Source organism: Pimephales promelas, chromosome 1, assembly GCF_988280905.1.
Source record: "Pimephales promelas chromosome 1, fPimPro1.hap1.1, whole genome shotgun sequence".
Classification (NCBI taxonomy): domain Eukaryota; kingdom Metazoa; phylum Chordata; class Actinopteri; order Cypriniformes; family Leuciscidae; genus Pimephales; species Pimephales promelas.
Window position 1 is genome coordinate 40,437,814 of NC_142769.1, and position 26,849 is coordinate 40,464,662.

The window sequence follows — 26,849 nt, forward strand, 5'->3', positions numbered from 1 at the left end:
TGTGTGACCTATGTGATTTCAGCCAAAAAGGAGAAATCATTTAAGATTTATCACATTTGAATGAAGATTACAAATACATTTTTTTTCACCGATTAATCATGCCCAATAAGACCTGAAACATGTATTAAGAAGGTAAATGGGGCCAATAATTTGTTTTCATGTTGAATTTTAATGCCTCAATAAGAAGAAAAGGGGATGTCATACATTTCCAGTTTCTTTAAGGACCCCCGCCATGTTATTCCCTCTTAGATCTCTGTGTGGTTCCTCCCATCCTGACCTCATGTTCTACTCTACATCTCTCTGGGTATTTTGTCATGCCATGAGTGGCCTCACAGGGGCTCATCCCCGCTGCTCACATCATTATAAAGATCAGCAGGACTTTCAGCAGGACAGCACACTTTCTCTCTTCCTACTCCTGTCTGTTTGCTCTATAACACTTATGATCTAACCAGCCCAGTGCAATAAGTTTCCAGCAACTAGCAATTTATGTGTCCATACTGAAAGCGTTACAGATACTCAGTGTGATATTTTCACTTCCATTGAGAGCGTCTATGACATTTCATGTACAGTTATATTGAGTTGCCATGCGCTGATCCTGTTTTTTCGTTCCCAAGACCAACAGAATACAGAACTCTGATCTGATAATGCTGTTCATCTGTACGAATTAAATTTGATCCTTTTCGGTGCTCAAAGGGTTAGTTCACCCAAAAATGACAATTCTGTCACTATTTACTCACCCTCATGTTGTTCCAACCCCGTAAGACCTAATTAAAATTACAAATTAAGATATTTTTGATGAAATCTGAGAGCTGGATCACTCCTGCATACTAGTCCATAGGCTTCTTGAGGAATTGAAACTTGCCGGCCTTGAAAAGCTATTTAAGACATCGTTAAAATAGTCCAAGTGACTAGTGGCTCAATCTTAACTTTATCAAGCGACGAGAACATTTTTTGTGCTCAAAAACACACAAAAATAACGACATTATTTTAACTATTCACTTTCTTCTCTATGGGCCTCTAGTCAGTTAACGTAGTGCGATAGCGTACAGCTACATTACACGTAGGCTCACTATTGGCCGACGCTGGTCATGTGTGTGATGTGTGTGACGTACAATAACAGAAGCATACATTATTAAACTAGTAACCTGACTCGAGGCAGAAAGAGAAGTAAATGAATAGTTGAAATAAAGTCGTTATTTTTGTTGTATTTTGTGCACAAAAAGTTTTCTCGTCGTTTGATAAACTTACGATTGAGCCTCTCTAGTCACTTGGACTATTTTAACTAAGTCTTTAATAACTTTTCGAGGGCAGCAAGTTTCAATCCCTCAAAAAGCCTATGGACTAGTATGGAGGAGTGATCCAGCGCTCAGATTTCTTCAAAAATATCTTAATTTGTGTTCCGAAGATGAACGAAGGTCTTACAGGGTTGGAACAACATGAGGGAGAGTTTTCATTTTTTGAGTGAACTAACCCTTTAATCGTAACAACCACGTCTAACACACAGTAGCGAATTTGGTTTGGTCAAGTCTAACTGATACCTAATTCATTAAAAAAAACCTCAACTCCGCAGAATTGGTAACCAAACGTATAATCAAATCTCCTTAATCGCTTTTATTGCTGGTCGCTTGATGTGTCGCTTCTGGTTAGGTGCCAGTCTGCTGCAAAAATCAGTGGCTTGTCACTCTCATAATACTTTAATGGATTCATCAATGGATTAATCAGTCTTTTTTTTTTTTTCAGGTTATGATGGGTTAGGTGACTTGTTGAAGCCCACAGTGACGGTTCACAGTCAGGTACCGGTCATGTCCCATCATACAGACAGTAAACTGCTGGCCAATGACCTGGACTCGTCTCTGGCTCACCTCGTTGGCAGTGAGTCCCTTTCCCTCGCAGTATTATTTGTCTGTTTGTGTGGCTTTCTTTATTTACTTGGTCATAAGTCCCTGACCTTCAAATTGCATTTGTGCTACTCTACTGAACAGAGAGTCAGCAGCCATATGGTGCTAGATGCTATGTGTGTGTGCTTAAGGGACAGAGATGAATTAAACCCAGCTTATGGGAAATGAATAGGTCTCTGATGCCTCCAAGTCTTCCAATATTACGCTGATGTGAGGCTGTTCTAACGGTCTCTCTCTTTCTCTCGCTTTCTTTTTAGACTTGCAGTTTGGTGGAACACTAGTCAAAAAGTGAGGATTTCAATTTAATTATCTGAATCATTTCTGGTTGCATGCTTCAACCTGTTATAAGAGGAAGTGTCTAGCTTCTCTGACTTTGTTTGTTTGCATGCAGATCTGATATGCATTGGACTCAGCCTGGAGAGAAGAAGTTGACTGGTGGTACTAACTGGCAGTCAAAGACGATGAGCAGCACCACTGCCTGGAGCCCCGCCCCGCTGCCACCCGCTGCCATGCCACCTGCCGCCATGCCCATGCCACACATGGTGAGAACACACACATGCACACAAACACACACTAATATACAGCCATCTAAACATCCTTGCTCTACTGTTCAAAAGTTTGAGGCCAGTAAGATTTTTCAAAGAAGTTGCATTTATTAGATACAGTAATATTGTCAAATATTAAAATTACTTTTTAAAATTTTAAAAAGATTTTAAAATTACTATTTTCTATTTTAATATATTATAAATGTTCATTTTAATGTATTATTTAGCATCATCTCTCCAGTCTTCAGTGTCACATGAAACCATTCTAATATGCTGATTTGCTTCTCAAGAAACATTTCATTTTGCTGCTTAGTATTTTTTTGGAGACCCTGATGCAGTTTTTCAGGATTCTTTGAGTGGAAAGTTAAAAAAAAAAAAGCATTTATTTGAAATATAAATCTTTCGTAACAATTTAACAGTATTTACTGTCACTTTTGATCAAATTAATGCATCCTTACTGAATGATAGTGTTCATTTCTTACCGACCACAAAATTTTGATTGATTTCTGCAGTCAAATTGTTTTGGACAAATGACACTAAACTCTATAATTTACGAGGCAAATGATTTCCTACATCTCTGTGGAGTTTTTATTGTCTCTCATATCACACTAAATTCGATTTCTTCTCACATAACAAAAATTTCCACTCAATATTTTATGTCCATTTATTTATTAGTACTGTAGCCATTTAAGTAGGGTCGTAGCAAATTTAAGGGTCCTTTACTTCCTGATGTCTTGATCACCCTGTAACCGGATGACTGTAGATTTAACCAGTACTTAATATATACAGACATTCTTGTATATGTAAACGGATGTATTCTCTCACACACACATAATTTCAACTAGTCATAATTTCAACTAAATAAACTTATAAACATAAAGGAATCCATCAGCTGGAAAGCTGAATTCACAGCAAATATCAATTTTTTTTTTTCATTTAGATGTAGGTAGTATTGAGATGGCAAGTTCTACTCTTGTTTGCTATTATACTATATTGTGTATTTTCAGGAAATATGAGTGAGTGTGTAAACTTCCTGTTCTCAAGCTGTGTGTATTGATCCAGTCGGGCAGGTGAGGTGTTAGTGTGTTCTGAGACAGGAAGGAGATGACGAGATGATTTAGCTGTTTACATGTGGTTTTGGCGCCTCGTCTGTCTCACTCAGGGCGTTCAGTGTCGATTGACCTCTGAACTGCATGAGTTGAGAGAGAGCAGATGTCTGTGAATGACTAACTTTCAATGTCTTTCTTTCTGTCTCCTTCCACCTTTCCTGTGGTCTGCATCTTTCTGGCTTGTTTCTCCCCGCGTCTAACATCTTCATCTCTCCTCTCTGTATGTTTCTGTCTTTCTCCCTATCTTCTTTCTTGTGCTTAACCCAGCAGACTGGAATGTTCTATACTAGTTATGTAAGTACCTCCTATAACTGAAAATTCTATTATCTTGAGTATCTTTTGAGAGGGATCGACTCTTATTCCCTCACATTTCTCTCTCTTTCACACTCTCCTTCTCCACACCTAATTTTTTTTATGTCTATCTACACCTATTCAGTCTAATGAATGAAGTTTTCAGTAAAGTGATATGGTGAAAATGGTTAGTTATTTAGAAAAGCTTGCCTATATGAACGAAAATGAAAACACTCTGGTTGTTCATGTGCTTATGAAGCAACACACAAGTCCTTGTCAAATTATAATGTTGTGATGCCTAAAATCAATTTTATAATTTAAAATGATTGCTTTTGACTGTTATTTTATCTATCTAGACAAAATAGTTATGTAGTTTTAAGCAAACTTAACATGAAACATCACAGCAGATTTTTAGTATTGGTGAATACTTAACTAGTAATAATTATGGCAGAGCTGTTAATAATATGGTGCCTTGTTTTTGCATTAGCTTGAGGTTGTTTACCACAGTGACTTTATATGTCTCATGAGACTAATTAAAAAACAATAGTTTGATGTCTCTGAATCTCTGGTTCCAGACCTTATGCCCCCAAAGGCAATTTTTACATTGTGTGTGAAGAGGTTGAAAATGGATACTCTGTGTGAATAGGCCTTTACACCCTCTTTTTCCATTTCATGCCTGATAAACACAGAAAATGTCATATGTTGATTTCCCTGTGACATATAGATGTTTGTTTGGTCTCTCTTGCCCTTTCTGTAGCATTTGATGCATCCATCTTTTGACTTGCAAACCAGACCTGTGCAAATGTGTGTGTTTGGGGACTGCATTTTACGTAACTTGCTTACGATTCAAAACCGATGAATATATGCTATATGCCAATGAGTAAAAATCCATGCTTGTCATGTCAAATGAGGTGTTAGGCTTTTAAGTGTATGACAGATATTCGGGTAAGTAAGTGTTTTAGGGAAAACTCTTTCAGACATACAGTACCATCCGAAAGTTTGGGGTTGGTAAGTTGTTTTTTAATGTTTTGGAAAGGCTGCATTTATTTGATCAAAAATTACTATTTAAAATAACTTTTCTACATTGATATACATTTTAAAATGTAACAATTTCCGTTGATGCAAAGCTGAGTTTTCAGTATCATTACTCCAGTCTTCAGTGTCACATGATCCTTCAGAAATCATTCTGATATGCTGATTTTCTACTCAAAAAGTATTTCTTATTATCAATGATGAAATGAGTTTTGCTGCTTAATATTTTTGTGAAAACCATGATTGATTCGATTAATTGAAAGTTCAAAAGAAAGGCATTTATTTGAAATAGAAGTCTTTAGTAAGATTATAAATGTCCTCTCTCTCACTTTTGATCATTTTAATGCATTCTTGCAGAATAAAAGTATTAACTTTTTTTTTATTAAATCACACTGACCCCAAACTTTTGAAGGGTCATTGTTCAGTGAAACTTTTAGTAATATGAATGTGTCAAATCATATATTTTTGCTCCAGTGTTGCATGTGTTGAATGGACCAGTCCAAGCTTCCCTGACCTGTCATGGGTACAAAAGAGTGCAATTAAACCAGATCTTTAAATGAACCTGATTAGTAAGCACAATGGTGTTAAATGAGCATACAGTAGTGTTTGATCAGTATCTCGTTGTTCGCTTAATCAGTGCAGCATTGTTTGATCCGTCAGCGGATTGATGGTTGATTTGTGGCTTTTTTTTTTTTACCCACAGGCTCCTGCTCCCATGGCGTTTCCCATGACAACACCTCAAGTGCCTGTGTATGGAATGGTGAGCACTGTGACCTTACAGTGGCTACATGGATATTATGTAGATGAATGATATGGTCAATGGCTGAAAAGAAGTTAACACTGGATGTTATGTTTGTGTGTGGATTTAGGTCCCTCCTCAGCTCGGACAGATGGGAGGGGTTCCAGTGATGACCCAACAACCCATGTTGTACAGCCAGCCTGTTCTCAGACCCACTAACCCTTTCACCCCCATCCCCGGAGCCCAGGTACACACACACACACACACACACCAGTTAATCTACTTATTTCACAAACATTGGCCTCACATGCATTTTATCAATACATCAGTGCTCTAATAAAAAAAAAAAATCACATTGGTACAGTAGTTGTCTCTCAGTTGAAAAACAGACTGAAACTTAAAGGGTTAATTCACCCAAAAATGACATTTCTGTCATAATTTTCTGTCATAATAATGTCGTTCCAGACCTTTTTTGCTGAAGATATTTTTGATACTTTCCGCCTGCCCTCATATACTGCAATGCAGGCCCAGAAAGGTTGTTAAAAGACAATAGTCTGTGTGACTACAGTGGTTCAACCTTAACATTATGAGGCGATGAGAACTTATTGTGCAAAAAAAAAGAAGAAATGCTTTATTCAACAATTTATTTTCTTCTTTGTCAGTCTCTGACGCTGTTCATGTTGTAAACAATGCAGTACTTCCGGGTTCTACGTCAGAATGCCGGTGTTCTGACGATTCATGCTACCCATCGAGATTTGCTACTTATTATGCGCAGTAGAAAATAAAATAAAAACAGTAGTCTACAGTAGTCAGTAGTCTACAGTATACAGTAGCTACTCATAACTTAGAATTGTATTATAATTTCATACGACTTTAATCTGCATTCTGTGATCAATTCGCGCTACGGTAGCATTTTTCGACAAGGCAGCAAAAATCGTCAGAACACCGGCTCAATATTGACCGGCTCCTGCGTCAGCAGCACACACGTGTCGTGGTGCTCACTTGAACAGCGTCAGAGACTTAATTGAGAAATCTTGCATTAGCATATGTATTATGGGTGAGAAAAATAACATTAGGGGGATAAAAATGAATATTTGCGGTTTAATGTGTTAACCTGTGATCATAGCAATTAACACATTCTTTTTTTTTTTAAATTCCTGAAGTAGCTATGCTAATGTATTTAATTTTTAATATATGTCTTTCTTGCTTTTTTATTCTGAAAATGATTGTGTAAAGTAAACTTTAACAAGAGTTAAACATGATCTGAGCTGATAGAACATCAAGTTCACTTCAATTAAAAGTAATGTTTTGAATGTTCTGTAATTGTTAAATTATAAAAAAAAACAATCTGATAATTTGCAGTGTAGGTCTGGCTTTTAATTATACTGTAATGTCTATAATTACTCATTTTATAGCCAATGATGGAAAGCAAATCAATTTAATAGAGGCATTAGTGTCAGTATTGGTATCACTGATACTGACATTCATTCATAGTACTTTGTAAAAAGATGCAATTTAAACAAATAGTTAATGTACCATCTTTATGTTGCTTCCATATTAATTTGGAGAGTCAATGTGAAAATGTTTAGAGATTCATGGTGAGATTTAATAACAGCCCTAGTATTCAATTCACATTTGTTTGTATAGTGCTTTTCACAATGCACATAATTTCAAAGCAGCTTTACAGAAAATAAAGTATTATTATTATTAAAAGTATTACCATTATGTTGTTATTTAAAATGTTAAATTAAGCATTGTTAAACAGCATATTAGTTTTCGTTGCGCTATTAAGAGTCATCACATTTCATTGGCATTATATTTAACTACTGAAAATTTGTATTGTGACAAACTAACACACACATACAGCTCCATGACTGTGGCAAGTACACAGATGCTCCAGAACATTCATTATTGCTGCATTCACACTGTCATTACTGAGTGATTTGATGTTGTTTTCTTCATTTATAACTATTTGTGTGTGTGTGGTTTTTTTTTTTTTTTTTTTTTTTACAGATGCAGTTCATGTAAGCAGCACTTAAGCAGAGCGCCAAACAAGACGGCTGAAAGGAACACCAAGCAAGTGAGAGGAGGATCCGAATACCACCGGATAAAAGGAGAGCGAGACAAAAAGAAATAGTGCGCATATAGAGAGAAATGTGTTTGTGTCAAGAATGCTTACCTCACTGTCTGAAACGACTCACCCAACACACACTCACACACCCCAAATGAGAGTGCACACAATGTTTCATTTCTCATCTCTTGAGGTTTATTTCTTTCCTGGGGCACTGTGTCTACTGGCAGGTGTGATACATCATGGAAATCGTGGACTTTATTGCCGGTATTAAATTACAATGCACCAAGCACTCTTCTTTTTTCCCCCCCACAATTAATATTAATTAAATCTGAAGCCCATTACAGTAACCGTGGACTTTATGGTACTGTCATCTTTTGCTGTGTTATGAAGATGCCTGTGCTGAGTTCAGGAAAATGGCGAATGTCGCCAAAGAAAATGCAGGTTGCTAGCTCATAAACGTTTGAATGGCTCATTAACACAATGCCCTGGCTTCTCACTTCAGAACAGAGAAGGAAAGAATTTGACCCATTATTTAAGGTGCTCTGTCTGCACCCCCAAGCACTTTACACATGCATGTATGTGTAACATAATATACAACATTGAGAGTGCCTCTTATATCTAGAACTTTTGTAGTCTAATGTTAACAATTAACACGTCTTACTGTCACTGATGGGTTCTGTGCAAAACAGCCTGTCAGTTCTTCTTTGTTTATACTGGTTTTACGGGTTGTCGTTTCAGACACGATGGTGGTCTTGCACGCACATTAACTGTTGTTACAAGAGCCCCCTCTTATTGGCCTCCCACCTTGTTTTGTCACTTCCAGGACACTGATAAACATATCTGCTCCTGCTCTTCTGTGTGTTATCCAAACATGCATGTATTTACGACTACATCTCACACTATGAGACCACTCCCACATGTACCGCCCACCCTGGGAGCAGGTGACCGGAAGCATAGGAGAAAAATCTGTTTCTTATAAGGTTTTTTTTTTTTTTTTTTAAATCTTTTTATTTCATAGAAAGCATGTTATCTAAATTTCTTTCTTTTTTCATTATTATTTCAGAGAAAGACATGAATCTTGTTTGTTTTATGTTGCCAAATTATGTACATTTGTAATTCGAAAAATGCCGTAAGCTAGCTCCTGTACCCAGCGCCTGACATCACGATTCTGTCTGGTGTTTGGTGTTTGCCAACTGTGGAACCAAAGTCAATAGCTAAAATCTACTTTTAGTCTGTTTCCGTACAGTTCCTCAAATTCGGGGCACTGTTAACAGGGTATCTTCATTTTTGCTTTTGCAGCCAAAGCATTTTCTATCCTCCTGTGATCCCTTTAACCCTTTATAGTGCAGGTTTCCACTCCAGCCTTTTACATCATCCCATAATTCCTGCTTTGTTTCTTCATGCTATGTTTAGTTTTTATTCAGCATGGATTGATGGAATGGCAGTGGAGATACAGTGTGGTTGCGGGTTGTGCCATAGTAAATGAAAGCAATAAGCCCTGTGAAGCCGTGATTTACAGTGATTTTAGAATCTCCAATCTGGGTTATGTTTAACAATGCCGCTTAGCTTTTCTAAAATCACTGTAAACCATGTATTCACATGGTTTTTATAAAACCGCTATAAAACAGGATTTAAATTTACTCATTTATCAAATAATCCTTCTGCCAAGCAATGAGCAATGTAGTTCTTGGTTCCACCTGTGATTAGCCTTTTTTAATAAGAAAAAAAGTCACTCTTTACACCTGCAAGACATGATATAGAGCTGTTATGATATGTTTATAACAGGCAGTCATGTGTACATAGTTATCAGAATGGTTTTTGGTATTTGTGCATTTATTTGCACCAGGTTAAGCCCACTTAAAAGGGTACTCCACCCAAAAATGTTAATGTCTGTCATCATTTGCTCGCCCTCATGTCATTTCAAACCTTTATGCATTTATTTCTTCTACTGAACACCAATATATATATATATATATATATATATATATATATATATATATATATATATATATATATATATATATAAAATATAACAAACCGTTTTGGTTCCCATTGACTTCGATTGTATTTTTTTTTCATAGTCAAAACTGTTCAGTAACCAACATTCTTCAAAATACAATCTTTTGTGAGAGAAAGTTATAAGGTTTGGTTGGAACGATATGAGGTTGAGTAGGCCCACATGAGTAGCCTACATTCATTTTTGGGTGAACTATACCATTAAGTCTGAGTTTGACCCTCCAGCTGGTCAAGGGTGGTCATTGCTTGTGTGTGTGTTGCTAAAAAATCATCAGCACAAGTTCCACACCGTTGCTGTAATACGTGCTGTGTGCTCCCTTATGTAGAAACAATGTGCATCATGTTTCTCTGCTTATTTCTCTGTGTGAGTGGGTTACTAATTCCTTGTTGAGTGACTCTTAACAAGCTTGTGAGTTTATTCTCGTTTGAGCGCTGTCAGGGTCCAGCTGCTTCAGACCGAATGCTTTTTATATGCAGGCTCAGTGTTGATACTCTCGCTGGGTTTGCAAGGTAACGGGGCACTGAGGAGCGATGTTGTTTAATTAGGATCTATTCTATTATCCCGTCACCGGAGGCTGTGTTTGTGTGTGCGTGAGCGAGAGAGTAAATATGATTGTGAGCTTCAAGGAGGGTGAAAGATCTCAAGATGTGCTAGGGTTCCATCATGAGCCGGGGTTTCCATGGTAATCTTCAGTTTCTGGTCCTTGACACATCCCGTTGAGCACAGCTTTTCAGCTTTTTTTTCCTTTCAGACATATTTTGTCTTTTAAAACTATACTCTGCATGCATTAGCAGCCCTGCCTGTGGTGAAGGATGTGTCTTAAAATGCGCGTTTATTTGGCAAACTAAGAGAATATTGCTTAAAGATGCCCTTTTTTTTTAAATAAAATAGGCTACTTGGTTAGCCAAGTTAAACCAAGTTCAAGACTTCCATGTATATTTAGCATAACCCGGTCCCTACGTTCTTGCTCTCACAGCTCCCCCTTGTGGTCACTGTGTGCCATATTTCATATAAACAGCTGCTAGACTGTGACCCGAGTCTTTTGTTTGGTGTTTATGGGGCTGTTGTGCACACAAAGCAAATGTCTGAGTGTATTAGACTCACCTCCTTTAGACTGAAGACCAGCCAAATCCAGAGCACTTCTGAACTACTTAGCCTGATTTCATACGCCTTGGCTCGTCTCATTATCTGGACTGGGAAACTCAGCTCAGCAACGGCCTTTGAGAAACGATGAGTCAGCGTGTGCCACACGTCTTAGGCCTCTAGTGGGGATGCTTGGTGTTCAGGATCCTCTTCACCTTTGCGTTGTCATGGAGCTGTTGTTGGCTTTTTTTAGTGAACTGTTTGTCTGCTACTTTCATTGTTTCATACTTATTTTCCTGTTACAGAGATATATATACAGTATATTTAGAAATATGTAATCAGTAGGGGCACCATCAGCCCAGGGGAGCAATACAGCAACTTTATCTTATCTATATTTATCATAAAATGCCAAAAAAAAATAAAAATAAAAGAGAACCCCCATTTATGCAGATTTCCTCAATGTATGTTTTGTAATTTATTTATGCAGACCATAAGGAGTTTATTCAGCATGGTGAAAATGAAAAGCAGAAATTGTGGGATTGTGTTTAACTTCTTTTTTGTTTGTTTGTCTTTCATTGACATAAATAAAGTCCCTTTTCATTCCTGAGTTGTTGTTTATTTTTGTTTAGTTTAAATTTTTTTTTCCTCCATCCTTCCATTTTGTCCATCTGATCAGATTGAAGCCCTGTTAAATCCCAAGCAGGAAGATCATTGCTCAGTTATTTTTGGATGACCCGATGTCCGGTTTTATTTGTTTGCTCTTCTCTGGCCTCTTGAAATTGCACTTCATGCCTGCCTCATGGCCCATAATGCAGGGTTTTAATGAATGCACGTTTTGAATACCTGGTCGAATTTGTATAGTGCCGTGTTGTGCTGTTTTCGCGTCTGTCAATGTGATTTCTGTTGAATCTATTGCACGAGTTTCACTGCAACAGGAACCACCTGTTTATTTCGTTGTAGCACTTTTTGACAGTGGACTCAGTAACTGCAAATTCAGCCAATGTTTCTTTGTGAATCTTCTGTTTTAAAACTTCAGCTGTTTTGAAATTGTCCAAACAGTGTATGTGGAGCTGGATATAATGTGTGGAAAGGCTGTACAGCAATACCTCCCATCTTGTGGTCCTTTTCCCCAACTTTACAGTCCACATGATAAAGTGGTTCTATGGGAGGTTAAATTACTCTTTGCTATTCACATTTAAGGTGATTCTTGTAATATATGGCCAGACATTCAATTCAGCTTCATTAGTTACTAAGTAACTAAATGTGGTTTAGATTATTTAACCCTTTGCTCTTGATTTGAAGCAGTAAGTTGAGTTCAGCCACTTAGTGCAGTCTGTTTTTTTGTTTTTGTTTTTTTTTAGTATGTATCGTTGGGGAACAGAATCAGACATGTCTGGTTGTGCTTGTACACCAACTCTCTCAAGTCTGCTAGAATGCTTGTATCGGTTGTCAGTGAAACCTTTAATCTGCAACTAAACCCAAGTCAAACCCCCTCATCATCGACGTTTCATCTGCAACTGCCTTCGGTTTCCCCGTGAGCTTCATGAACCACAGCACTGGTTGAAGCCGATGATCTTATGATGCCAGTCTCTCCTGAACTGTCTTTTGTACGCTTGCATTGAGATGCTCAACCCAGGACCAAGAGATGTGATGGATTTGACTCCATTTTCTTTGGATCGCTTTATAATTTGTACCTGTTTTCTTGCATGGTTTTTTGTATCTGACATGCCTGGGAAAGTTTCACAGTTCCATGTAACGTTTGCGAAGTTCTATTAAATATGGTGCTGTTTTTTAGTAAGCAGTCGATGTCGTAGTGATGGACGGGTTCTGTGTATATCTGTTACTTTTATGATTTATCAGTGGTTGGTTGTGCTGATCTGGTATGTTCTATTCCTCTTGCGGTTTTTGCTTGAGTCAGTTTTTGTAAGTTCTTTTATTCTTACTTTCTGTCTCAGTCTCTGACTGTTTTGTTGTCTGTATTTGTGACGAAAATTTATGGTTGCAACTTGCAAGCCTGAACCACGAGTGAATGCCTGGTGAATAAATGGAATTAACGCTCGCGCTCACCGGTTTCTTAATAAAGGACATTTTTAACAGATTTCACCTCGGCTGCTTATTCTAAACATCCATTAATATTCATCTCACAGTCAGGACTTGTATCTGACTCCATTCCTCAAGGTTTCTCTTCTGCGGCTTGTTTATTATTTACAATGAGAATCCTTACTTTTGTAGTTTGTGCCTGTCAGTGGTTGATATAGTTTGAAAACAATTTATTGCTCAATGAAAAGTTTGTGCTTCCACTGTGGATCCGTTTTGTCTAACCCTTATAGCTCGTAAATTGACCTTTAACCTTTCATGACTCAAACTGACTGCATTTGCAAAAAAAGCTTATGTTAATTGGTTTGTCCTATATGTACTGTACACTGTTCAAAAAAATGGGGTGTTAGTCAGATTTTTTTTTTGAAAGAAGTTTCTTCTGCCCACAACTACATTTATTTGATCAAAAATACAGTAATTTTGTGAAATATTATTAGAATTTCAAAATATCTGTTTTCTATTTTTAATATTACATTATATTTTATTCCTGTGATGCCAAGCTGAATTTCTAGCGTCATTACTACGTCTTCAGTGTTACATGATCCTTCAGAAATCATTCCAATATGCTGATTTTCTGCTCAAGAAACATAATTTGAAGAAAGTTTAAAAGAAAGTTTTTTTTGTAATGTCTTTTAAAAACTCACTTTTAGTCATTTTAATGCGTCCTTGCTGAATAAAAATGATTTTCTTTAAAATCAATATGTCATTTTCAAGTTGTTCAATAAATGGCACAATTTTTAAGTTATAACATAAATTATACAAAACTAATAATCAGTTATCTATCAGTTATGGGAACACTCTTTATTATAGTATTGGTTGTAAAACCACATCATTGGTTTAACCACCCATCTTAAAATTAGCTTTTAAAAAGACAGGTTTCAGTTTATTCTGTGGCATTCGTGGATGGTTTTGCTGTGCCCACCAGTAGCACCTCAATGCAGAACATGAGATCCACGGGGAGGAGTCGGATCACGATCCAAGGGGTGGAGATGGGTAGGATTAGGGTTGGGTTTAGGGATTAGGGGTGGGTTTAGAGATCAGGGGGCGGAGTTGGTTAGGTTTAGGTGTATGTAAGGTGGGAGGAGTTGGATCTGGATCCGACTCCTCCCCATGGATTTCATGTTCCGCAGTGAGGACCATCTCGTGCCCACCCCCACAGGAATGTGACACCCTCTTTAGACTGACCCCAGCAGCTGTAAGGAGAGAGAGAACACATGGCACTGGCTATTTTAAGAGTTCATTCAACCAACTCATTCAAACATATCTTTCCCTGGACGTGGTCGTTCCTTCTGGATCTCTCCTCAGCTGAAAGTTCTGGACAAGCTTGTCAGGGGCCGGGCACGTTTATAAGTAGCCGAGACGAGTCAACCAGAATATCAAACAAGCCAACATGGCTCTACTGTGTTACAACAGAGGCTGCGGGGATCGATTTGATGCTGACAAAAACTCAGATGGTAATTTTTACAATTATTAATATTTTTTACTATATCTATATTGTTAAATAAGTATAATCTTATACTGTGAACTGTGAAGCTCATGGTTGGTATTACAGGCCTGATGTTACATAAATCTACCAACAACTTTTAAGAGTGACATAACTGTTGGAGAAGTGTTTAATCACTTTCTGTGCTAGACCACTGTGAAGCTGTTTTAGAAATTGAAATATATAAATAGAGCTGAGCCGACAGCTGATTGCTGTGAGAATGAGAGAGAGTCGCTGGTCTCGGGGGGCACGACGTCATTTTGGCCTCCAGCTAGCTACCATTTATTACATGTTTTCTTTGTTTTATATATAATATTGATAGATAAAGATGGGTTAGTGTGTGTCCATAAAGGTTTATTCGATCCACGAAGTCTCCAGCACGTTCGGAGGTGTTCTAATCAAATGTTACTTCCATAAATGGCTCATCTCCTACAGTAGCTGTCCATGTGTTTATCTAGCTAGCCTATGTATGTATGCCAGTAAGCAAGGCGTGAGGCCTATTGAGTTGAGTTCATTAAAAAAAAAGGTAATGAGGGATGGACTTCTGTAGATAAATGTCTCCTGCTAACTCCTATTTTCTCTCTCACCACCTGAAGATGCCTGTCAGTTTCACCCCGGAGTGCCAATCTTCCACGATGCCTTAAAGGTGAGCTCGTCAGAATGTATCTTTGTCTGCACAGACCGCCGCCTGCTCGGTTTTTAGCGCTGTCATAACCTGATAAGAACATTTTCTGCGTGTTTGCCTGCCTCTTAGGGAGCCTATATTCGTGCGTTTTTGTTTTATTTTGTTCTTGGCTGTCTGATGTGGTTCTTTGTTTGGGTTATTCTCCTCAGGGCTGGTCCTGCTGTAGAAAGAAGACGACAGATTTCTCCGAGTTCCTGTCAATCAAGGTATGCTAATAATAATCATCTCGCGCTGCTTTCCATGCCCTGCACGCGCATTAACTACAGACTGGAACAAAGTGACAGAAAATGTCTCAGACAGCCACAAAAAATCCTTTGGTAACACTTAACAATAAAGCTCAGTTTGGTTAAAATGGATTAATGCACTTTATAAATGTAGTATAAATGAACATTATTGTATTATGGGCATTGGGAGACAGAAAGAGAGAGAAAAAGACAAAGCTGGTTAAGTCATGACTGGTTTTAGAGGGGTTTTGGTCATGCTGGGAGACAAGCTTGAACCAGCTAAGAGCAGCTGACTAGCTTGTGCTGGTTTTTACCTTTTTTTCCAGCAGGGAAATCAATTTACAATAGTTTATTTATAAATTAACATTATAAATGAAATAAATGCTGTAAAAAATGTATTTTTTTATGACACCTAACTGTTAACTAACTGAATCGTATTGTTTGTCCACAACAAAAATTTGAATGCAAAAGTAATGGATTTTAATTTAAATAATTTCTACCTGGCATAGAAGGTAGTGCTTGGCATAATTATAAATATAGGCCTATATTAAACATAAAAATGTTTATTGTATTTTACCAGACTTTTGCCAGGTCTGGAAATCACACTTTAAAAATGACCGTATATTGAGGCACCCTTAGACGTTTTACATTCAGTTATCAGATACTTTTATTAAAAGTGACTTACTAAATTATCATATAGTAGCCATCATTAGCATTACTGAATGTTAAGAACTAGTGCTACAAAATCTCAGAAACAAGTAACAACAGTACTAATAATCAAACATTACTTAACTCTTTTTCACAATGTCATTTGATTCATACAATCTCAAACAAGTCATTTGTTTACTAATTATTTTCTTCCAGTCACATATTGATTGGCAGGTCCTGTCTTGTGCTTGTCCTCAGGGTTGCACCCGCGGGCGTCACAGTAACGAGAAGCCTCTGGAGCCTCTGCGGCCGGAGGTGACGTCTGAGAAGGGAGACGTGAAGCAGCGCAGTGGAGAAGAGATTATCTACCAGGGACCCAAATCTGCTGAAGCCCTGGAAAAAGAGAGACCCAGGTAAATTTGCAACTCACACACGCACACACATTGTGCGCTTTCACCCACCAACACATTGTTCTGAATACAAATTCATTCGTTTTCCTTCTCTGAAGCCCTTTCTTTGTCGCTCCTTTAAAAATAGAAGTCGAGATCTTTCTGACTGTTGAATACAAACAGACAGTGACATGTTTTTCGATTCCCTCTTTCTCAGTTCAGAAGAGCCCAAGGTAAAGCTGCAGGTGAAGGTCTCTCCCTCTCTGGCTCAGATCCTGGAGAAAATGGAGATCACTGAAAGGGAGAAGAGAGAGAAGCTAGGTGAGCAATCCTATTATTCCTATTGGTCATCATCATGATCAGGATCACCTGCAACACAAGCACACTGCATTACAGAAAACAAAGTTTATTAGAGGGCATTTTACAAGGAAATTCTGTTTCGGTCATTCTGAAATTTACTCGCAGTTTCTGACTAAAATAGTTTTTCACTGCAGATTGATACTAATGCTGTGGTTCTTCACTGGTTTTTGCTCCAGAACCCAGATTTTAAATTGGGCATTAATCGACAATCCAACACTAAAAAATGTCCTTAAAAAGATTCAATGAAATTCATTAGTTTTAAAGATGTATTTAATTAATTAGTGATATACAAAACAAAATCTTAATCTTTGAATTAATCTACAAAATTAATATATTAAAAAAATTAAAAATATGCATAACAAAATTAATCTTTGAAGTCAAAAACTATGTTTATTAATGTTCCAACACCAACAAAACAATCATTAATTAATTATTAATAATATTAAATTCATATTAACATCATACTTTCATATGAATGAAGATTAAAAATATATATGAATAAATTCTATTTATCTTTGCTGCCAAAAATACTGAATGGCATAAATCATGTTTATCCATGTTTCATGCAAGCAAGCCTGTATTTAATAAAGTAAGGGTTATTACCATTAACTCAAATAAAACTAAAACCATTTTGCTACTTAAAACCAAATAAAAGTGAACTGAAATAACATAAAAAACTTCAGCTTTATTTCAGCTTGTTGCCATGGTCAAATGTATTGTTTAGTTTAACTTGTTAAACTAGTTAAGTACCAAAATAACAAAAATCTAAATAAAAAATAAAACTAACAAATAAAAATGTATAAAAACTACTGTATGTAGGCATATATTTAACAAAGAAACACTAATGAAAACTAACAAAAGAGACAAAAATCTATGTGAAGCAATTTACTCCTCCCTTTTATACATTAATAAGCATATTTATTGATTCTAGTTATGCACAACGATATGATTTTAATCATATTATTTTCTTTATCATTGCTTTGTTGGCAGTCAGCCGCACTGCTCTAGTGAAGGTCATTTCAGTCCTTGGCAATAGCTGTAGATATGAGGTCCACCCAGTGGCGGTTCTAGGATTTTTCTGTAACAGGGGCCATTAAGGGGCCAGATGTTACAATCAGGGGCCAAGTACAGGGCACATCCATGCACACAAAATAATTTATTCAGTACGGTGCAAATACAGTTCGGCAGTTATTAATTTTTCAAAAAAATGTGCCAGTAAAGTTCTTAATGATTTTTTTTTATTTATTTATGGATATAAGACTGCTCCAAACACAGAATACTGCAGCCACGTAAAGTCTTTTGCCAGGTCTCAATGAATGCTCTCTTCCTGTTCCCGTGCTGTGTCTTGGGGTAAACCTTGAGGACAGGTTGCACTGGACCATCTGCTCTGGACTGGGAAATGTCTGGAGAGAAGCAAAAAAAAATAGATTTTTTTTATAACTTCTTTCTGAATTCGACATTTTAAGTTTCATAATCATGTTGTCGCTTATAAACAGTAAATTATTGTTAATTAATGCATAATTTGTTAAATGTCCATTGACAACTTCAACAGGATGAAAATATAGGCATACCATCAGGTCCAGGTGGAGCAGCAGAACTTTTCTGCTAGGCACCAGGGAATGTCTACAAGAAGCAAATGAAAAACAATTAAACATAACCACTGAGTCTTCTGAAAATTATGTTAATATGAGCAGTTATATTATTGCTAACATTTCTGGTTCTAGCTGCTAGCAGAAACATCCATTTTGGCATCATTATGTCAGACCCTCAGCAAGCAGTACACTTCTTCTCGTTGCAGTTTCATTGAATACCATTTAATACATAACATTGTGTTTCTATCATCTGGCTTTGCCTACATCATGTTTTATCTGATCTGGTGAAGAGGGGTTTGGGCTACCCTGGTCTTCAGCTGCCTGCTGGTTGATTCTGTCCTCTGACGTCCCCTTGCTTAAACCATCACTTTTAGTAGTATCATCATATATATCTATGAGTATCATGGGTTAATCTTGTAAAAAAAAAAAAACTCTGAATAGCTCCCTGTGTCTGTCCCTTTTTTCATGCTCACTATATCTGCCAAACAAGATAGTTAACATTATCACAAAGGTATAATTACATACAAGGCTGTTAGTGAATGCATAAACTCTCTAAAAACTCTATAACCTTTGCTAACGCTATCTTAACATGTTAACATTGCTAACAACTTTAACAAGTCTTCCACAATTAAGTTAACAAACCTAAAATAAGTAAGAGCAGCAGCTAAAATATACTTTCATATTTTAATGACAACCAACACAACGATTTGTGACTCACCAAAAGTTGTCTCTAAGTTGGATTACTGTTTGATGGATTATGTCTCCTGTGTACAGGCAACATCACCGACGATGTTCTGGTAGTCAAAAGTTCCGATTTTGCGCATTAGTTTCAAGCACTGCTTCTTCTCCCAAATTACATTGCCACATTACTACCGCAGTGCCGCCAATTGTTTGGGGGTGGAATTGCATCTGTGATCGTCGTGGAAAAATTCTCCGGTTGCTCTTCTCGTCGACGATTGATGGAAGGGGGGCCAATCAGGGGCCAATCAGATTTCAGCAGGGGCCCAGGCCCCTGTGGCCCCGCCTCTAGAACCGCCCCTGGGTCCACCTGTCCTGTCCACAGTCTGTCACTTTTATAGGACCCTTTACAGAAACACTGCTGTCTCTCAGGTCTGCTGTGCTGTCCTGTCACAGGCTGCAGGATTGACCTTAAGACGGACAGTAGTGTGACTATTGCAAATTTAAAGATTTTTTTGTCTTATAAAGTTTTCTATCTATTTTCTAACTACCTGACTTTGTTGTCTTCTCTTCCTACTGTCACCTCTTCCCTCTCGCTGTCCCACAGAGTGCCAAATCGTCATGGTTGGTGTTAGGTGCAAAAACGCAGGATGCAAAACAGTAGGTACTCATGTAATCTGTAAATCACAATGAAACCAATCAGCTTGCTTAAAGGGTTAGTTCACCCAAAAAGGAAAATTCTGTCACTAATTACTCACTCTCATGTTGTTCCAACCCTGTAAGACCTTTGTTCATCTTCAGAACACAAAGATATTTTTGATTAAATCTGAGAGCTGTCTCACTCCTCTCACATAGGCTTCTATTGTAATTGAAACCTGCCGGCCCAGAAAGTTAGTAAAAACATTGTTAAAAATAGTCAAAGTGCCTACAGTGGCTCAACCCTAAGTTTATCAAGTGACGAGAATACTTTTTGTGTGCAAAAACAAACGTAAATAACAACTAGAGCATCTGAGTGAGTTCAGAACGTAGGCTCACTATTGGCAGACGCTGGTCATGTGTGGGATGCTGGCCAATAGTGAGCCTACGTTCTGACGTAGCACTGCACTGTTACACTTTATGAACTCACTCAGAGGCCCACACAGTAGAAGATGAACAGTTGATTAAATGATACATTTATTTTTGTTTGTTTTTGCTCACAAAAAGTATTCTCATCGCTTGATAAACTTAAGGTTGAGTCGCTTGGACTATTTTAAAAATATTTTTACTAACGTTCTGGGCCGGCAGGTTTCAAATTCAATAGAAGCCCATGGAGGAGTGAGACAGCTCTCAGATTTAATCATAATATTAACATCAACAATATATACAGTTTAATGCCATCTAGTGGATCCTACTAAAGAATGAAACTGCAGAGCTTCATGTACGGACAGACTCCACTGAAGAAAATCATTAATAATCTCGAGTGTAACTAGATCAGCATTTGAATATTGAATGGAGACAGAGCAGCAGATGAGTAAGAATTAATGACTAAATATCCCTTACTGACCCTAATGCCTTCTTTTAAAGCTTCCCTTCTCTGGGAAAGGATCATCTTTAATGGATTAGTTTGCTGAAATCCCAGAAGTTTATCATGTTAATTACTCAGCAGAGCTGTTCTTTAGTCCAGGAGAAAACTAAACCTGTGTCAGCAGGGGCATGTGCTATTTAGCCTATTTAGATTTTTTTTTTTTTTTTACTGAGGTAAGTGTATTTTTTTTATATAATTTGTAATATTTTACTATGAATAAGCAGAAAGCATATTCCATTTTTTTTTTAAATGTCACCAATAGGAATTGAGTTTAGGATATTTCATATATCGCACTGAATTTTATGCACCGTAGAAGAACAGTCTTTGAAATGGATTCATTCCAGACAACACAAGTCAAGCACAGACTTAATAAATTCCTCTTCCTGTCATTCCATTTCAGTATCCTGTCGGTCATGACAAATTAAATAGAAATGTCATCTCTTGTATTGAAAAGGAGCCAATTGTTTAACCTGATGAGCAGAACGGTTTAGAATTGAAGGTACACTATGGCCCCCTAGTGGTTAAAAAACAAAAAGGCATGCATTTTTTTTTGGAACAACAGTGTTGGTTCTGCGTGCCTGTGCGGATGAATACGGTCATCCTACTGCTCATAAAACATTCAATAAGCGGCTAAAAAGATATAATCAGTTTAGATGGAAAGGATCTCAAGGAAGATGCTGTAGCCATATCCATTTATAGACATGGTGGTAAGCTACTTCCTTGAAAATAAATTCCAGCTCAGCTCTACAACAGCCATTTTGTAATGAACTCTGTTAGAGAGTTAACATCGGTTCAATAAAATACCTTACTCACTTGTTGTTGAGTAAAAAAAAAAAACATATATACATCGCTTTTATCACATTTTAACATGGTTGCTCCATGTTGTCAAACTTTCTCGTTCGTCGTGTGTGTCCACACCATAAACTTGTCGAAGTAGCCGAATCAATTTACTTAACTATTTATATGACGCGAACACACACGGGCAATGACCGATGTAGCAATTTTCCCGCGAAAACCATCCCATTGTGTGTAAAATTAAAACACTTAGAATAGGCAAAAACACGTTTTGGAAGAAATATTGATGCATCGACTCATTCAATTTTGTTCATTTTAAACCAAAAAGTTACTAGTACCTGTAATGCCATATTGCTGGTTCTCTCAGACTAATGGTGTTTTTTTATCCTCTGAAACAGACACATATAGCTCTGTTACAGCTTTCTGCTCTTTTATATATTTGGAAGAGTAGAAAAATGAGTGTATTTTCAGGCGTGAAGGCAGTAAACGGATGACACAGAGCTTGTGCTGAGTTTAGGAGCATCAGCACTTTAAATATGCTGAGTTACTGACTATGAGTGTTTCTCTGGAGTGATGGAGAGATTTCTTTAGTGGTGTGTGAGGTACATCTGTGTGTTTTGAGTAGCTGTTCAAATTCTTGTGTGTGTTCAGACTTACCAGGGTCCAGAGACTGACACAGAGATCTGCTCACATCATCCCGGGGCCCCTGTCTTCCACGAAGGGTAAGAAAACTGCAGCATTTGAGTCTTTTTTTGGAAACAGGTATACTTATCTTCAAACAGACAAATAGTTCCTGTATCTGTTAAAAATATTACAGTACACGCATGGCCTGTTTTCTTAAAGCGTTTCTCACAGAACCAATTTGGATTCAGATCCACATGTGCAGTCCATTTCAACAAGAGATCATGATACGATCACACAAAAGTGCTCTTAATATCAGTACTTACTGTATGAGATGAGAGGGGAAATGCATTATAATTCACATCTGCTATTCATAGATACAAATACTGGAACTGCTGCTGCATAAAAACCACGGACTTCAACGCCTTCCTGGATCAGAAGGGCTGCACAGCAGGAAAACACTGCTGGATCCCCAAAAATGTAAGAGCTTAGACTTTTTATGGTCACTGGATAGTTGTTTACATGGACACAGATCGTACTGTATAATCAGGAAACAACCAACTAACCCTCTCTGGAAAAATATATTTACTGTCTGTATGTTTTGTTTGTGCTGGAATGAAGGACAAAAAGAAAGTGGCTTGCCGGCACGATTGGCACCAAACAGGAAACCAGGTCGTGGTCACAATCTACGCCAAGAACTCCAGTCCAGAGCATTCCTATGTGGAGGCAAACCGCACAGTGGTGAGTTCAAATGAACCCTTAAAAACATGAATCTGTGTCTCTGTGTCTCCATCAATACATGTTTCTGTCTTTTCCATCAATCTGCAGTTAACATGCCACATTCAGTTTGAGGGCGACAAAGTGTTTCACAAGGACATCCACTTATGGGGGGTAAGATTGCTCTACATTCACAGTCTGTTATGATTTAACAATGACAATTTCATTTAGCAATACTATCAATTCACTATCAAAAGTATCAATTCACTTTAGAAAAAGTATCGATTCATTTTTTAAAAAGTAGCGATTCTGTAAAAAAAAAAAAAAAGAGGAATTCTTTTTTTTTAAAAAGTAGCGATTCATTTTTAAAAAAGTAGCGATTCTGTAAAAAAAAGGAGGAATTATTTTTTGAAAAAGTAGCGATTCATTTTTGAAAGAGTAGCGATTCTGTAAAAAAAGGAGGAATTATTTTTTGAAAAGTATCGATTCATTTTTTTAAAAAGTAGCGATTCTGTAAAAAAAAAGGAGGAATTATATTTTGAAAAAGTAGCGATTCAACTGAATCTGTAAGTCAGCTACACTTTTTAATTCTGAATATTATATATTTTTTTCTGGTGGGCTTAACATGATCATTTTCTCTGAGTTTAGGTGTAATAGTACCCTAGGCTATTCAGTAACTCAAACATAACAAACCAACATTACTAACACACAAAAACTGATTTTGTCTGGGCATTGCACTAGTCCTATTAAAGGCAAAAATAAATTAATGCATTTTTTTTGTTTAGTAGATAATAAACAATTTTACAAAAGTAGTTTAAAATACTTTTCAAGTTTATATTAATATTTTGAATTATTAGCTTTTATTTTTTTATATTTAAAATGTTCATTTTACTTTAATATTTAGAAGAGATGCACCGATATGAAATTTTTGGCAGATACGGATAGCCGATAATTCTTTATATTTGATAACTCTAAATCCAAATTTTTATGTAAGTTTTGAGAGCCTGATTACAAAAACAAAAAAAGTCTCTGAATGTCCCAAGCACACAATTATAATGTTCTCATCATAATTTTATGTAGACTGTTGGACATATTTTCCTTTTCAAAGTGATTCCAATCATATTTCAAAGCAAAGCAAAACCATCTTAAGTGTCTCAACTGGAAATAAAGGAAATTTTCCATTATCAAGGAAATAATTCATTATTTCTCAGCTTTAATATATCAGCCAAATTTTCTTATTGGGACGATAATGATAACATTAATATGATCAAATATCGGCCGATACCGATGGTGGATCGTGCATTCCTAATAAGGTTAACCATTTAAGTTAACAATAACCACACAGGTATACCGTGTACATATATTTTTAAAAAATCCCCGAATGCAGTCAATCTGATGTGTGTCCACTGCTGGTGTTTTAGGTGATCGACGAGAAGAGCAGTTCTGTGAACATGGTGCCCTCTAAAGTGGAGGTGACCATGCAGAAGGCTCATGCTGTAGCCTGGGGAAAACTTGAGAACCCCAAACACAAACCAGAGCCAGAGGTCACCGATGAAATGAACAACACAGAACAGGAAAACGTCAAACCCGACTGGTACATCTCAGATGATGACATCAGTGAGTCTGACTGGGAAGATGATGATGATGAGGACAAGAAAGAGAGTGAGGAGAAAAACGAACAACAGGAAGATGGACCCCCTGAGCTAGAAGAACCTGCTGATGTCCCTCCAGTAAAATGAACATTTATTCTGCGGTGCAATGGTAATGTATTTCTGAAGTTATGCATTTGTTTACACAACACTTGATAGATTTATACAAATGTGGGGCTGCCTCTTTCATGCATATATATATATATATATATATATATATATGTGTGTGTGTGTATTGTGAAACATTTTAATTTCAAATAGCTGTTTTGTACTTTGATGCAGAATATTTTAAAATGTAATTTATTCCTGTGATGTCAAATCTTTTAGCATCATTACTCAAGTTTTTAGTGTCACATGATCCTTCAGAACTCTTTCTAATATGCTGACGTGGGCAGTTTTGAAAACATATTTTTGTGGATGACATCACATTTTTTTCAGTGTTCTTTGATGAATAGAAAGTTCACAAGCACAGCATTTATTTGAAAAATACTTTTGTAACAATGTAATTTAAAGCATCTTTGCTGAATAAAAGTACTGTTCTTTCAACAACTAAAAAAATGACTGAGCCCAAAGCATAACTGTGGATTCATTGCAGATTTTCAGCGCTGACAAAGTACATTTTATATACTGTAGCATAAGAGCGGTAAACCATCGCAGCTTAGATGAAGTATATTCTGTGAAATCATGACAAGAAAGTGCAAGAGTTCAAACAGCAATGGCCACACTTTATTTTTGCGTCAAGTCAACAGCAACAATCCTGAAGAAAGTGATTGCAGTCAGACAGGGTCTAAGGCCATGGAAGCTTGACTGCAACCCATATGGCAAAAAAATATTTTAAATAAAAAGGATAAATAATACATCTTAAAAGTAAACAGTAGTCTTGACGATGAAGAGGATTGGTACCAGCAAATAAAAAGTCAATCTCTTCTGTTTTGGTTCTTTTTCTCTGTTCATAAAATCATTGTCTTCTGCTTGTACCTGATAGCCACAGTCAAAATCAATGAGCTGATACGTGGAGATGGTCAAGTAATGTGTTTGCTGTGTCCATCCAAACTGAACAGCACACAGCAACAGTTCATCACAGATGTGAAACTTTAAAACAAAGACATGCAAAACAATATTAAAAAAATACAGGACAGCTTTTAGGGGCACAATCAGCACCTTGACTTCAAATCAATACCACGTTTGCAATGTCTCTGTGTGTGTTTCTTATAGAGCAACACTGTTAGACTTTGGCTCATAACTATCAAGAAAACAATTAAGTTGTCTAGTATTGTGTATATTAGTTAGTTTAAACTGTACCATTGGAGTGTGTCGATAAATACTGCTTGAGAACCATACCATATATTATTAGTCAAGTTCAAGTTTTGTTTTACCTCATGTATTCCATAAACAGACTGACCCCTGAAAAGGGGCGACAGTTGAATAACATTCATAAGTTTGGTTATATACTGCCTTATATGTAACATCCCATAGGTTTTCCATGAATGAGATACCAGTTTTCATATGATAAAACAGAACACACAACCTTTTTACTTTGCCTCTTTTAAACATTTGTTTTCTATATTAAAGTGCAAGGCGAGATAAAATACATCTTGAAATGTACGACAACACACAGCATCACTTTCTTTCACAAGATTTCCCTGCAGAAAAAAGTAAAGAAACAGCTCACTTTAAAAACCACTGCGCTCCATTTACTCACTTGGCACAAGAGTTACGGTACTGAAGCTTCTAGAACGACGGCTCAATTGACACTAGTGATACACCATCACGGCTTGGCTGACGATCTGAGAGTAAAAAGAAGAAAAATAGACCTTTTTCCTGCATAAGGGCATGAAAGGCATGCAGAAACTGAGATGGTCTTTGATAGATACAGAGACTAGATGCAGATTAACTATTCAGCCAGTTTGACGAATAATACAGGTCCACCATACATTCATCATCAGGATATTCCTTTTTTTTTTTTTTTTTGCATGTGTTAAATTGTCTTCATTTCTGTACAATTGTTTAGTTTGATTTAGTTTGTTCCTTTCTTGTTGTTCAGGCGGCGAAAGGACGGGGTCTTTTTTTGTTTCCCTTTGGAGAGTGAAAAAAAGTTTATAGTTTGTGTCTGACGGCTGGAATACTAAGTAGCAAGATAATTAAAAAAAAGAAACGGATTTGGTCATGCATGGGAGTGGCGTTGCTGAAAACACAGAGAGATGGTGGACGGTCCACTTCCTACTCCCTGATGCTGAGCATTTCCCATGACACCATCCGCAGGCAGAGAAGAAACAAACAGAAGCACAGTAATGCAGTGCCGGGCCGGGACACGCCCCTCCAAAAAAAGCTCACAAACATGGGGATGGGGCATGTATCTGCACAGGTGGTCTCCCGCCCTCCCTCACTGGCCGTAAAGCAGCATCCCGTGTCCTCACAGATGAGCTGCAACAAACCTCTTCAGTTGCCTCCAGGATCCACATCATACACCCCACCTTTGATATCCCATGATCCTGAGTGGTGCAAACAAATGTATTAAGATTTTGAGTTGAATTTGTTCAATTAATATGATTCATTTTT

General features: G+C 37.1%; 3 protein-coding genes and 2 long non-coding RNA genes across 12 annotated transcripts in view; 2 read left to right on the forward strand and 3 right to left on the reverse strand.

Moving 5' to 3' along the window:
• The window catches only part of LOC120462608 (phosphatidylinositol-binding clathrin assembly protein), a 54,616-nt gene extending 44,969 nt beyond the window's left edge, over positions 1-9,647 (forward strand). For 4 of the 6 annotated variants that reach the window (XM_089129693.1, XM_089129696.1, XM_089129694.1 and 1 more), the window contains 7 exons: positions 1,741-1,872; positions 2,156-2,186; positions 2,290-2,440; positions 3,820-3,846; positions 5,579-5,635; positions 5,745-5,861; positions 7,628-9,647. In XM_089129693.1, coding sequence (XP_088985819.1) covers positions 1,741-1,872; positions 2,156-2,186; positions 2,290-2,440; positions 3,820-3,846; positions 5,579-5,635; positions 5,745-5,861; positions 7,628-7,642 — 530 coding nt within the window. In that variant the 3' untranslated portion in view covers positions 7,643-9,647. The remainder of the gene's footprint in view (positions 1-1,740; positions 1,873-2,155; positions 2,187-2,289; positions 2,441-3,819; positions 3,847-5,578; positions 5,636-5,744; positions 5,862-7,627) is intronic. The other 2 variants (XM_039651202.2, XM_039651203.2) reach the window with 2 other exon arrangements.
• Positions 9,648-14,050: 4,403 nt separating this feature from the next.
• LOC120462574 (cysteine and histidine-rich domain-containing protein 1) lies at positions 14,051-26,602 on the forward strand. The gene is made up of 11 exons (XM_039651161.2): positions 14,051-14,339; positions 14,965-15,014; positions 15,203-15,259; positions 16,184-16,338; positions 16,532-16,635; positions 19,552-19,604; positions 21,955-22,025; positions 22,302-22,404; positions 22,546-22,665; positions 22,753-22,815; positions 24,063-26,602. Exons 1-11 carry the CDS (start codon positions 14,276-14,278, stop codon positions 24,378-24,380), a joined length of 1,158 nt encoding a protein of 385 aa, XP_039507095.1. The 5' UTR covers positions 14,051-14,275; the 3' UTR covers positions 24,381-26,602.
• Positions 15,920-16,565, reverse strand: LOC148998479 (uncharacterized). The gene is made up of 2 exons (XR_016167749.1): positions 16,387-16,565; positions 15,920-16,318 (listed from the first exon to the last, which is right to left on the reverse strand). It is a non-coding gene; the product is annotated as an uncharacterized LOC148998479 (long non-coding RNA).
• Positions 17,156-19,303, reverse strand: LOC120474243 (uncharacterized). Its single transcript, XR_016167738.1, has 3 exons — positions 18,985-19,303; positions 18,246-18,297; positions 17,156-18,077 (listed from the first exon to the last, which is right to left on the reverse strand). It is a non-coding gene; the product is annotated as an uncharacterized LOC120474243 (long non-coding RNA).
• Positions 24,995-26,849, reverse strand: part of LOC120462588 (diacylglycerol kinase delta) — a 101,978-nt gene continuing 100,123 nt past the window's right edge. For all 3 annotated transcript variants that reach the window (XM_039651178.2, XM_089129697.1, XM_039651179.2), the window contains one exon: positions 24,995-26,782. In XM_039651178.2, coding sequence (XP_039507112.1) covers positions 26,730-26,782 — 53 coding nt within the window. In that variant the 3' untranslated portion in view covers positions 24,995-26,729. The remainder of the gene's footprint in view (positions 26,783-26,849) is intronic.

Bases quoted from the DNA above. Each gene is read 5' to 3' on its own strand.
- LOC120462574 (XM_039651161.2), top strand. From the start codon at position 14,276: ATGGCTCTACTGTGTTACAACAGAGGCTGCGGGGATCGATTTGATGCT. The intron at 14,340-14,964 runs GTAATTTTTACA...CACCACCTGAAG, and splicing joins TGCTGACAAAAACTCAGATG to ATGCCTGTCAGTTTCACCCC. The intron at 16,636-19,551 runs GTGAGCAATCCT...GCTGTCCCACAG, and splicing joins GGAGAAGAGAGAGAAGCTAG to AGTGCCAAATCGTCATGGTT.